The sequence below is a fragment of the Dermacentor silvarum genome, chromosome 5 (assembly GCF_013339745.2).
Source record: "Dermacentor silvarum isolate Dsil-2018 chromosome 5, BIME_Dsil_1.4, whole genome shotgun sequence".
In the NCBI taxonomy this organism is placed as follows: domain Eukaryota; kingdom Metazoa; phylum Arthropoda; class Arachnida; order Ixodida; family Ixodidae; genus Dermacentor; species Dermacentor silvarum.
In genome coordinates, this window is record NC_051158.1 from 20,426,796 (window position 1) to 20,440,547 (window position 13,752).

Below are 13,752 nucleotides of genomic sequence, written 5' to 3' on the forward strand. Positions count from 1 at the left end.
AATTACTGCCCCACGAAAGTACTCGAACAAACACTTTCCATCCAGCCTTTAATTGTTAACATTTCACAAATAATGCAAGCAGAACAAGCTGGCCTGGCTCTTTCAAAACGTCCCCTGCAGCCCCTTCGCACGTCGTTTAACTTCGCTAGCGTTGGGCAATTTGCCAAAATGTTGCTGCGCATGCGTCAAAAAGGTTCTACATCCTACATACTTCTACATCCGTATTTGCAATGTCTACTATCGAGAAAGCATGTACTTGCAAAAAAAAAAAAAGGCTTCTGCCCCGCGCCCGTACTAAGTGAGGTTTTGTTAGCACGATATACGTCAGGAATTTGGAAGGCATTGGCAAAACTCCAATATATCCCGGTATGTGGATGACTGTCTTGTGTTTTTTTTTTTTTTTTTTTTTTCTCAAGACTTCGGGCTCCTGACTATCTTTGCCCACTGCATTCCCGACCTGCCACTAACAAAAGGGCTACCAGCTGGTCTGCAGTTTAGCTTCCTCGACTTTGGGCTTTATTTTAACAAGGGCCACCCACGCATGCTGGAAGTACGCTCAGCGCTCACGAAAAGGCTTACTTTTGTTTGCGTCAGCCCATTCCAAGCTAGCGAAACGTGCCATTGCTGCGAGCAATGCCATATGCAGGTAGTGCACGCATCAAGTACAACCAATCTTTGTAACACAACGATTGATTGCGATTGATTTGTCTATACGTATCCGCCCATGCCAGTGACGCGATTCATTTGGTATGCAAGCTTGCAATGGGGGGTGTGTCTCTGATAGGGATAACGTGGAAGCGCTTTAAGTATTTATCAAGGTTGTGTGGCGCGTATTGACCTTATGTGAATTCATATAGGCTAGCTTTCGCGTTTTGAAATATAGTTAGAAGTTTGCGCCCGTCCTGTGTATACGTACCTTTCTTCGTCCTTGTATTTCGCGCTGCCCCGTTATGTGTTCAAGAATGTGCCAGCTAGCCAAAACAAGAGCTTTATTGTATCGCAAGTTCGTCGCCCAACTACCGCCGGGCTTCCTGATGACATTTTGAGGAGCCTCGCCGAACATATACTGGTCAGCATTCCCGGGATTCCTAGACAACTAGACAGGGACCTATAGAAAACGGCACACGTATCCGAACAGCTGTCATTCCTTATGTCCACGCTGTATCCGACAAAATGTGGGCCGATCCTGGCGGTAGCGCAGAAAGGGTCCAAGCGCAATGGCACATACCCCTGTGAACTAGCGAAGCTGAGCCTCGCTAAGTCTATAGCTAAGCATGGTTGTGACCACTTAGGCTTAGTCAGTCATCGATAGCCAATCAAGAGATAATCCGGAAAATTCCGGAAAATCCTGGGGATGACTTGGTAGTGCTTAGCCTAGCCCAAATACGTGGCCAATACCTTGCGATAGCCAATAAATAGCTAATCGAGAATTGATCAATAATCAATAAATTTCAGAAATTGCTGGGGATGACTTGGTAGGGGCTTAGCCTAGCCCAAAGGCCAGGACTAGCTAGGTGCCCATCAGCTCCGCTGTTTCTTTAGCATTGCGCCTCCAGTGCAAGCTACGCTAATTTTTTTCTTCTTTATTGCCGACTTTGACACTATACACCAACAAAAGACAAGATATAAAACGTGCCTACCGGTAGAAACAGAGGGTTTTTCATATGACTCTATAATGCTCCCGGGCCTCCACAGTTTGTGGAAAACTAGAGTGCAGTTTAACAATGCTTATGTCATATAGTGAGTGTGTACACGATCACTTCATTGAAAGTGTAGTTCGGTTTAGGGATGTCCGTGGGGCACTCCCTGAACAGCCAACATGAATTGAAATGCTGGGCGAATCGGCAGCATCGCAAAAATTTTAATATGTCGTGCCCGTTCAAGTTTTACCGAGGCACGTCAGCGCTTGCTAGCTTGCAGCGGGAAAATGCACTATAAACGCGTCCTAGCGCGCGAGGAGACACGCGATGTGACATGCGCGCCGCGTACCGTCGATACGTGGGCACTTTGCATTGCAGTTGCATATTATTACACCAGGTAGAACGCCATGTAGCAGATGCACAGGTAGCAGTACAAGGTTTGAGGAAGAAAAATAAGTTTAAGGAGATGTATAAATATTGAGGTAATGAAAACCATGTATGGCATACCCGATTTATTCAAGCAGCCTAGGTTACTGTTTGTTACCGTTTCGTTTCAAAAGGAATACCATTGAGTCATCATCATTAGCACCGTATCGTGCCATTTGACACGCGATGCGACATGCGCGCAGCGTCGATACGTTCATACGTTCGATACGTTCGATGCGACATGCGCGCAGCGTCGATACGATAGTTTTGCATTGCAGTTTCGCTAGATTCCATCAAGCGTCCCGACATGTAGCAGTCGCATATAGCAGTTGCATGCTGCGTGTAGCTGGACCTGGTTAACTCACGCAAGCTATACGACTGTCACCACCCCGTTTCGAAGGGGATGTCAATAAATAATCATCATCATCAACAGCAACGTACCGTGCCACTGGTCAAGGGATATGTGACTTGTGCGCCACGTGTAGCCTGGATGAGTGTGTTTACTCTTCGGTACACGTTATGGCGCCTCATCGCAAGGTGCTAACCGCTGCTGAAGACGCGAATCGTAGAGCTACGCGCGCGGCTGCAACCAGGCAACATCGGGCTCAGCAGACCGCTGTGTCAAGCCGCAGCTCGCCCTCGACGCCGGGCGGACAGTTCAGATCGTTCTCGTGAAAACGACTCGAAGATACTTCGCCTGCGAAAGTGCGTGGCGCCGAAAATGGAAGCTCCTATGGAGCCTCTCTTCCAGCTTACGCTGTGACTGTGCTGCGTGTGCCGCATAGGCCTGTGACTTTTAACAGCGAAGCTCTTTAATACCCCTGTTACGCGGGCACTTTAACGGCCGTTAAGGAAAACGGCAGTAGCCCTTAACGGCCGTTAGGCGGAGTTACGCGGCAGCGCGAGCTGCCGTTGGAAACCGTAACGGCGATTGACACCAACGGAGCTCGCCGGTCTCCGTTCCGCCGCCGTTTCCGTCCGTTCCGTCGTGAAATAGGCAAGATGGCAGCCCCCAGCAGCAACGTGTCCCCCGCTGCAGGCGAGCAACTCTTGCAAATAGTTAAAAAAACACACTGTACAGTATGTAGCGCAGAAAATAATTAGAGGAACAAAGATTTTTTTGAGTTGGCGAGGTAAAAATTTTAAGAGTCATGTGATAAATCGTCCAAACGGAAGTGAACTGACTGAACATGGAAAGTGCCGTGTGAGCGCAGCCACCACCGTTCCGTTCCCACGGCCGTTACGGCGTTCAGCTGCCGTTTGCGTTAACTGCCGTTGCAACTTGCAAGTACCCGTGTAACAGGGGTATAAGCTATCCGTAACTCCGTTAGTAGTCCCCAAAAAACTGCGCCGAGCTATGACGTCACCTCGCGTTGCCTAGTAACCGCCGGGGCAGGTGCGCGTTCGCTTCGCCCGACACAGACACGGCTCCTCCAAGCTCTCGCCAGCTGCGCTCTACTGCGCATGCGCCGTGACGTCATCCCGGTGCGTCCGTGCTCGTCGCCCGTACAGTGTGCATAGCTTTCGCCCCACTTCCCCTACGACTTCGCCACCAGCTGCGAACTAGTGCGCATGCGCCGCTAGTCAGACGTGACGTCACGGCCAACTGTGCATGCGCTCCTTCGTTCCGTATGAAAGCCGGTGCGCGGTGGCGGCGCGCCAGACGTAGACATGGGGAGACCAAGGAAGGTTCGCACTGCCGAGGAAGAAGCCTCGTACCAAGAATCGCGGCGCGCTGCTAAGCGAGACTGCCAGCGTCGACGCCGATTGGACCCAGCACGGTTAGCCGAAGAAGCCGCTGCAAAACGACGATGGCGAGCCGGAGACCCCGAGTACGTCCAGCGAGAGAATGCTAGGGAACGGGAGAGAAAGCGTCGGCTGGTCACTTGGCATTACTTCGTATACCTTAGCATCACTTCGTATAGCCAGGACCAGCTAGGAACCGATCAGCTCCGCTTTGTCTTTAGCCTTGCGCCACTATTGCAAACTACCCCAAATTTTTAACACGATAGCGTTAAGGGCCCCGTGTCGCAGAAAATCCGGCGTCGGTGTCGGCGTCAATCATCGGCGTCTGGCGGAAATAATCATGCCGAACCACATCATCCCGAACCACCCCGACCGGGCGAGCCCTTCGCGTGGCACAAGGCGTTAGTGAACAAAAATTGAATTTCTCAAAGTAAAATCCCTCAGAAAAATCGTAAAGTACGACTTGACCACAACACACAGACGTGATAGCGTCGGATTGTAATTTCAATATACGAGAAAAAAGCCTGATAAGCAGCCAGGGATCTCTGAATGCCATCGCGTTCCACTCTTGAAGACGAAGCTTAAGCGTCCTCCAATTCTGATAGTGTTTCGCTGTACTTTGTTTCTAGGCAGCACTGAGGGGAACGTTGAAAACCGAGCTTTTCTAAATGTTTTGTTTTCAACGCCCAACAAACTTGCAGCCATATGCAGACGTGTAAATAGATGATAAAATGCGAACAGGCTATGACAAGAGAGAGAGAGAGAGAGAGAGAGAAAGAGAGCACGTGACATTTGGGAAGCGTACTTCCTTAAAAGGAGACCTTCCGTTTGTGTTAGCGTGCCGTCTGTTTGAACTGCATGTCAAAGAGTTTATGTATCTCGACAATCAGCATCCGTTTGATCTTTAAACACACATTGTCACTCACCGCCCTCTCTTTCACTATTATCCACCTTTACATTTGTTTTTATTGTCCTCTTGGGTATTAGTTGTTTACATGTGTTTTTGTTATCCTTACTTTTTGTTGTTGTTTTATTTTGTCTATGCTTGCGTTTGCCTGTTGTTTAGGAGTGCCTTCAGTGTGCTGGCGTGATAGATAAAGTTAGCGATATTCGTCGGCTGTCGGTATCGCTTGCCTCATTCGATACCTGATAACTCGCTGCTGTAGTCTTTTTTTTTTTACGTTAACGAAGACGATTTTTATTGCTTCCCGCATTTTTCTTGTATATGTTTTCGTTCCTCGAATAAAACCACCAGTTGATAGTCAGTCCCAGTGTTGTCGTCTTCTCGTAGTCCTGTTGTCACCGCTGTTTGTGATCAGTATGTCGATGTTCATCCAACCAGCTCTCAAACCAGTACTCTTGTACAGAGAGGGGGGTATAGTCTTCCCCAGTTCTCGACGGCAAAAGGTCGCGTAATTCCGGCAGGTGAACATGCTCAAACGACACTATAAACGCACCAGCCGTATCGGCGTTGCTTATAGCGCGCGTACTGCCGGCAACGTTGACGTTTTCCAACCTCCTGGCGAGGCACTAAAGTTCCAGATTTGCGGCATGCAACATATTTGCAACTGTAGTTGCAAAGAGTAAACAACGGAAAATCCTTCAAAGCCGCAGCAGGTCGGAAAGCTAGTTCAATTGCGACGCGTTGTTTGCAGTACGTGCTTCGTGCCGTATTGCAGGCAGTGGGGACAGAGTAATGTATGCGTTCTGTCGCATTAGAACCGTGCAGCCTTGCTGCAAGCTGAAAGCCGTCAATATGAAAACTATGCTGCCGATTTTCGCTGCTACGTGTACCGTGTATATATATATATATATATTATCTTGTTAAGCTTATGACCGCCAACATTAATTTACGAGTAAATGGGAGGGCTAGACACAAACGTAGCTTGTGACAGTATGCTTTACTTGTCGTCTGCTGTTGTTGTACGGAGAGCAGACGATCGGGTCCCTAGTCATGGGAGCACACTATGAACTCGTAAGCTCAATCTGCTGATTGGGTAATGCAAACTGCAGGTTCTGGAAACGCCACGGGGTCAAATTTTACGAGTCATGCCGTTGTATAACGATCATTCATTCTTGTTCCAGAGGCGGCGAGGCGGTTTAATCCGACGGTGCTCTCTCGCACCGCGTCGTCTGCTTCTTGTGGATTCCAGACGATGCACCCGTGGCCGAAAATTGCTTGGATTATGGCTTGGATGAACGCTGAAGCTTGGTCTTTGGATTGGCTTGTCACGCTGGATAGCTTCTAGAACGCTGCGTCGTTTTAGGAGCGTAGGCGAAACGCGCTCCGGCATAAGTATCGACTAATTATGTCGGCAGGTCTTTGCCATCTATCTTGCGGATATATAGGCTTAGAGAAGTTCATCGATAGCAACAACAGCGCGAGAATCGTTATGACTTTTTCGCACTGTCTAGGTGCCTTCACCGGTTGTACGTGGTACATGATTTTGACTGTGCTGGTCTAGCTTGCTGTAGTTACGTTTTTATCTCGATGTTTCTACGCTGCCGCCGTTATCGCATTATCAGTGCCCAGACACACGTATGCACTACGGCCGCTCGGTGGCATTGACTATCTGCTGCCGAACACGAGGTTGTGGGTGCGATTCCCCGGCCGCATTGGTGGCTGCGTTCCGTTGGGCCCGGAATGCAAAAAAAAAAAAAAAAAAAAAAAAAAACATCCGTTTACTGAAGCTTGGTTGCACATAAAAGAAAACGCAGACGAGTGAAAGCTTGCTCGAATCACTACGCTACGGCACCTGCGTGTCTTTAGCCCCTATGTAGCTTGGGAACATTAAAACCCTTTAATTAAACCAAATCAAATGATGCCGAAACATAGGTGGGAACGTGGCCTCCGAAGGCTCACCGGTGCGATCTCTGAGGCCACGCCAGGAGCAGTTGCCTTGGCGCTGGCATTTTGTATCTAGCTTCCCCTCGGGGACTTGGCGACAAGTTAGTAATTTGCTTACTCGTAAGTGCTTGGTAGGCATTCGCCAATGCATGCGTCGTTTCTTTTAAGCGATTACTTTAGCGTACATGTGCGCGTTCATGTTTCGGAATGGAAGTTAGTCGGCGCTTGGCTGCCAGAAAATACGTTGACTTTTTTCGCATAACGTGCATACCGACATGCGTATATGAAAGGTTATTTGGTAAAATTGTTAGTCTGGTGCTTCGCACCAGTTCTACTTTAACAGGAGTTTTACGTCAGGAGTTCCTATCTAAACACACGAGAACAGAGAAATAGTTTTGCTTATTATTCACCGCACCGAATTTGACGAGGTTTGTTGCATTTGGAAGCAAACGTTTAAATATCCGAAGTTTATAGAGTATATGTCTGATCTAAGTCATCATTTTTTTTTTGAAATTGCTGAAAATCGCAAAAAATAAGAAAAGAAAAATGAAGGAAAGGTTTGCGACTGGGCAAGACAAGATTGAAGAGCAATGTCACAATCCCGTAAACTGTAATTATTGAGACATCTAAAGCGTAAAAAAAAAGTATTAGACACCGCTCCGAAAAATACCGAATAATTTTTGAGTAGGGCATTTGCAATACATTCGTAACCGTTCTAACGATTTTACGTAACCTGTAAACTCGTATGCCACATTGAAACTGCACCGATGGATGAGTTCCGTACTTGTTATGTACTCGGTGCTTCAATATGAAAGGGTAACACCACGTTTGCGTTCATTAACGGCCGCAGTTTCCCCTAGTTCTCTCGCTGAAATGAGAAAAATGACATCTTCATCATTATAATTATGTGATAGGCAGCGAGAAGTGAGGTTCGAAAATCGCATGCATTTTTCCAGTAACCATTATTTGAACAGAGATCAGATATTCCGTTTCACACTGTTCCGGAGATTATAGTGTGACACATTTATCTTGTCGACGTCCTAAAGTCGATCACATTCGTTAGAAACGCGCCCTGAGTGGTTGGCTTTAATTGGAAGCCTTTTCGACCACGTAGTCTCATTGAAAGCCTTTGAAGTCGGTGCTTAATATGTACTGCAAAGGCTTCGCTGATTGCGAATAGCTTGTATGCTGTACGTAGCTTGCCGTGGAAAGTTCCAGCGCATCCCTTCGAGTTCCCGCATGCCTCTTCATACGGGTCGACGTCAGTTGTGCCCGTATGAGGGTTTTGCCCAACACCCCTGCCCGCATCTTGTATCGCTTAAGCCACGACGAAGAGCTTGAGTTGCCGTGAGCTAATTAGAACGGCGTAGAACAGCAGTCAGAGCAAATTATTGCGCAGCATCTTCGCACGTACGTCGGGTAAATATCGTCTGTCACGCCGTCTGCCTCCGAGAAGAGGGCGCTGACGACATTTTTTTCTGAGAATAGTGAGCAGACGACGTCTGTTTCTGAGAAGAGTGAACAAGCTGCATCTGTTTCTGAGGGGAGTGAATAGTGACCAGACGACGGGGGGGTCTGTTTCTGAATAGAGTGATCTGGCGGCGTTTGTTGCTGGAAATAGTGAACAGACGGCGTTTGTTGCTGAGAATAGTGAACGGACGACGTCTGCTTCTGAAAAGAGTGAACAGGCATCGTTTGTTGCTCAGAATAGTGAACAGACGACATCTGTTTCTGAGGAGATTGAATAGCCGACGTATATTTTCTGAGAATAGGGGACAAACGACGTGCTGCACAATTGCGCGGCGAGGTCAACGTTTTGTTGGGAGTCCGAAAAATAAGTTCACGCACCTCAGCAAAGGCTATAAACTGGTTGAGTTTGTGCACATCAGAGTGGCCGTCACGCGAGCGTAAAATACGTTGTGTGTGTGTGTGTGTGTGTGTGTGTGTGTGTGTGGCGTTCATTTTGTGTTAGTAATTAGCCCCCGGGTAAGCCGCTTCGTAGTATTCACGAACTCATAATGGCGCCAAGGAGGCTTACATGCGATTCTGCAAACGAGTACACCTCAGCAACGTTCATTCCTCGCTGCAGGGTATGTAGAAAAGGAGGCCATTTTACAGACGTTCGTGGCGAATATCGCAAACCGCTACATTGAAAAGAAATTTACGCCATCCGCCTCGAACGTCTAAACCAGCTGCCGCCGATAGCGTTCGCCGTATCTCGCATTTTTTTCTATTCGTCGGTTCTGTTCTCACACTCCGCCACGAAGATCGTTCCAAAGCTTCAACCTTCCTTCCCCCATCCCGAACTTTTCTTCACCAAGCTTCAGCCGCCAGGCATCGCATCGATTAAATCTCCCGGTTTCCCCCCTCCAACTCCCGATCCTTGCATTTCCGTCTGGATGAACACCTTTGCTTCCCTCCAGCTTAGGGATGCATGCCGCAAGTGCTGGTCTAGCTGTTCGGGGCCTCGGTGGCGAGGGAGGACGCGTGCAAAGGCGCCGAGCGCTCTTGGGGATAAATCTTCTCGGACGATGGAAGCACGATCTTGCATGCGAAAGCAGCAGCTCTGTATATATACGTTTAGTTTGGACGCTTTCCGCTAGCTCTCCTGGCGTGGTTGTGTTGGCGGCCTTGCGTCAGAAGAGCGCATAGTGTTCGGGGCAGAGCGAAAGGGCTTTTCCTCGTTGAACCATTAGCAGATTGGCTTGGCCCGTCGTTGGCTCGGTGTTGGTGTAGGGCAAGCATAGGGTCAGTCGTCAGCGCCCTCATACGAGTAAGTGGAAAGGTGGTCAGTCGGTTTTGGGGCGGCTTTCTGGAAAGTTCACTTTGGGTGGTATGGAACTCCCAAGTCGCTGGAGCATCTTACTCGCCCCGGCGGTTCAGTGGACGCGGCGTTCTAATGCCGAGCACGAGGTCGCGATTTGGATGCTGGTAAGCAAGCAATTACACGAACAAACACAAACATACATAATTTATTTATTTATTTAATTCCGCACCAAGCCCGTTCGTCCGTGCGGCTTGTATGCGAGAAACAGTCAAAGGCCACAACAGTTCACGGTTGGTTTAAGATGGTCACACGAAAAGGGGGGAGGGGGGGGGGGGGGTCGAGCGACCGGTGGTCGCGCAGGTCGTATTTTATTACCGACGATCGTATTACCAATGATCGTAATAACCTTCGGCATATTGGACCATAGTGGTATACAAGGATAAATCGAATACCAGATCCTCAAATATAATGCTCAAATATGCTAATTTCCTTCTTTCCTTCCCTATACTCTCTTCTCTTGTCATCTTTGTGTTCCCTTTCCCATTCCCCCGGTGTAGGGTAGCCAACCGGACGTTATTCTGGTTAACCTCCCTGCCATCTGTCTTTCTCTTTCCTCCATATTCACAACGAAATTATCCGTACTCGAAATTTCGAATTATCGCGCACCGCCCTTGAAGCAGCGGGATGATTTCTCCTGGAAGCGGGCTCCGCGAAATGGTGCCGTGCGTGCGGTGAAGCATGCCTCCTGGTCGACGTGTCCGATGCGTGAGGCGCTCGGGCAATTGCAACTGCACATCGATACGCGTGCCTCTTCTGCCTGCGCACAAGTGATAGTATGTACTGGCGTACATCTAAAAACATGGACGGACGGACAAATACGGTACATGCAAATATTGAAAGTAGATAGGCAGATAGGGAGGTAAATAGATGGAGAGATGGATATATAGCTGGATAGCTATTTAGATCGATATGTACGGACTGGTAGAGATATATCTGCAGGTAGATAGACATAGAAACAGACATATATATTTAGAAGGTTAGATATATAAAGAGACATGCAAGAGAGAGATATTAGATAGATAGATAGATAGATAGATAGATAGATAGATAGATAGATAGATAGATAGATAGATAGAGACCGATTGAATAAGCATAGAAACGTACAGATAGATGTGTAGATAGCTGGATATAGACGCAGACAGACGTACGGACGGATAGGTATATGTATACAGACAGTCAGATGTATAAAGATAGAGAGGGGAACAGACTAGATACTACATAGATAAATAGATGGATGAATAGGTAGATTGATATATATACGAGGGTAGGAAGCGCGGAAAGTATGCCGTGTTTTGCCGTAACAGTGACAGACAGTTCCACCATTCCTTTCACCGAGAAAATTTTACTTGTCTTTTTTTCGTCCGGCACCGCAATTGAAACGTACTGCTGGTGTTCTTTGGATAACTTCGAAGGTCATCGTTCGACTTGGTCTCTGAATTTTCTTGTGATGGTTGCGTGACGTAGTTTTAGAAGGCAGCGTGTGCTTAAATATGCGTCGCGCTATACGCATTGTCCTAGAGTGCGAAAATTTTTTTTTTCGTGGCTGCTTGTAACATTCTTCTTTCGCGGGTTTCACGTGCCAAAACCAGTTCTGATCATGAGGCACGCCTGCTTGTAACAGTTCTGTGTGGGTCTCCTCTGCTGTTCGTCTTGTATTTTGTACGCACCAATACGAAAGGGGCCACCTAATCAGTACTTAATCAACGATGATCGATCGACTGCCACTTGTTTGACTTCAGTCTTCACTCACTAATAATAAGTAGCTCTGCTCTTGAAAAACGCGCACCTCTGTACGTTCGTCCTTGCTGTGTAACAAAAAAAAAAAACAGAGAGAGAGAGAGAGAGAAGAAAGAAAGAAACTCACTATCCCGGCACTGCGGAAGTGAATGTCTAGCGAAGCTGTTGAAACCCACCACTACAACTGTTGAAGGGGGTGTGCAACGCTTTGTGATTCTAGAGTAATGTTAGTACTGCTATTTAGAGTAATGATTGGAATTGAAGTCATGGTAATTTTTACAGCACGGCCGCCGCCAATAGCGGTGCTGCAACATTGAAATCAGTTTCTAGGCTGGTTATTTTATATAGGAGAGCCTAGGGACGTCACTCCCCACGTCGCAAGCTGCCGTCGCCACGGCAGCTTGCGCAACAGTAATCTTTACCACGAAATGTCTGCGGGGAGCGTTACGTGCTTTGCATTGCTATCACGAGCGCCTTATCATCAGTTATGTGGTTCGGATACTTGTTTTGAGCTTGTGCTTTATTGAAACGCATGCTATTCGGTATGTTGTATGCGTGATTCCAAAGAATCTATGCACTGTTTGCTTCACTTTGTTGAGTGCTTGTAGCCTCTGCCCTACGCGGGTATGAGCTATTACAGTTTTTGCTTGATTACGGGGGTATGATCCACTGATGATGATGGTTTTCGACGTGCTGTTCTGTATGTTGTATGCGTGGTTCCAAAGAATCTATGCACTGTTTGCTACACTGTGTTGAGTGCTTGTCGCCTCTGCCTTACGGCGCTGTGAGCCATTGCATACTTTTCTTGCTTACGGGGGTATGAGTGATTAAGCGGGTATGAGCCGTTGATGATGATAGTTTTCTGTCGACGGACGCGAAAAAGTCTCCGGGGTCCTAGTCATATACAGCTTCGCTGCAAAAAAAAAAACAAGCAAAAATTCTAGTCCTTGTACTGCAGGTCAGGTGTTCTATTTAACATTTGTCCCGACTGTACGTTCATCTGCGCGTCGCTCTTCTTTCGCGATGCAGGCTCGACTCCAGCCCTCCCCGTGTGGCGAGCCGCGCGGAGCTGGCCCAGTGGCTCTGCGAGCAGCACAACGTGGTCAACCGGAAGTTGGGCAAGCCCGAGTTCGACTGTTCGCGCGTCGACGAGAGATGGCGCCGCGGTTGGGACGACGGCTCGTGCTCCTGATTGGCCGCGGTGACGACGAACTCCAGCCCCTCTCCATTCCCGCTCGTCGCGTCGACGGACTATATATGCCGACGCCATTTTTGTAGATAACGAAACACCCTTCGGCGCAGCAGAGATGTGCAGTGACGTCATTCGCGTGCAACGAAGCTGCTACAGCGCTAGTCATTATACCGAGATTGATGAAAGAGAAAGCCTACGCTGTCATTGTGCTCTTCAACCAGCATTAGTAATTAACAGTGGTGTAATAAGGAATGTCGCTGTAGCTAACGTTTCGACAAGGAGACTTGTTTTCCTCAGGACATTGTTTGACTACAACGGCTAAGTTGCGTTAGACAAGTCCCCTTGTGTCGAAACGTTGTCTGCAGCGACATTGGTTGTTCTACGCCATTTTAAATTACTTCGAGCCTCCATCTCCCTGTGAACCTGTCTTTTGTTTGGACAACCTGCACTAGGTGCGATAGCAAGCGCACTTTGCAGAGCCCGGCGTTGGTGGTAAAGACAAGTTTGCTTCCTACTGATACTTTAATTTGCAATGTTTTGGCGGAGTACTGAGAAATGACAGCTGGTACATGCCGATCAAAAGTGTGATCGGGCTACCACACGCTATAGATCAGCTACTTTGCGGCGCATTATAGTAACTTTATCGAATCAGCTTTTTCACTAAAGTTGTTCATGGGGTGCAGTTATTGGTTAAACTTTAACCCGAGCGCCACCGGTCGAGAGATTACAACGCTTCCCTAGAATGTAAATTGTTTTACTTTATCAAAAGCAACTTATCACTATCTTATCTTAATTATCTTATCAAGGTTTGGCGACACACTTACACTAAACATTAGGTCAGCTTTCAAATGTACTGTCAATTTCGTGATAAAAAATAGTTCTGAACAGTAATCAGTCGATTGAGGTAGGAGAACGCGGTCCTACAAGCGGACGACAAGGCCTAACTGCGAGAAGGAATAACAGGAATCACGTTGACATTCGCAGCTAAGCCGATGACCGATCCAAATATGAGTGTAGTTGCACTCACTAACAACTCAAGTGCGGTTCAACAATTCAGGCGCCCAATTGGTCCTCCAGTATTTTTGGCGTAACGTTACGAAATGCCCGTGACGTCAAAGTCGTGACGTCGGGCGTCTGCAAAACAGCGCCGTCCAGAAGGAAAGTGCAAGCAACCTGCCTAGCGTTTTGTTGCCGGTTGTTCCTACCCCGCTTTGAATTTATTTATTAATTTATGCACATTTCGGATGCTAGAAGGGTTCACGCGATGATGGGCACTACATCAGAAAGAATGGGGACTAACATGTTATCAAATCTCGACTGCTCGCAGTATAACCTC

At 47.7% G+C, this 13,752-nt stretch overlaps 1 protein-coding gene across 1 annotated transcript in view; it reads left to right on the forward strand.

The window, feature by feature from the left end:
• The window catches only part of LOC119453011 (FAD-linked sulfhydryl oxidase ALR), a 35,892-nt gene extending 23,285 nt beyond the window's left edge, over positions 1-12,607 (forward strand). Inside the window, exon 3 of the mRNA XM_037714986.2 lies at positions 12,254-12,607. Coding sequence (XP_037570914.1) covers positions 12,254-12,416 — 163 coding nt within the window. The 3' untranslated portion in view covers positions 12,417-12,607. The remainder of the gene's footprint in view (positions 1-12,253) is intronic.
• The last annotated feature ends 1,145 nt before the right edge of the window (positions 12,608-13,752 follow it).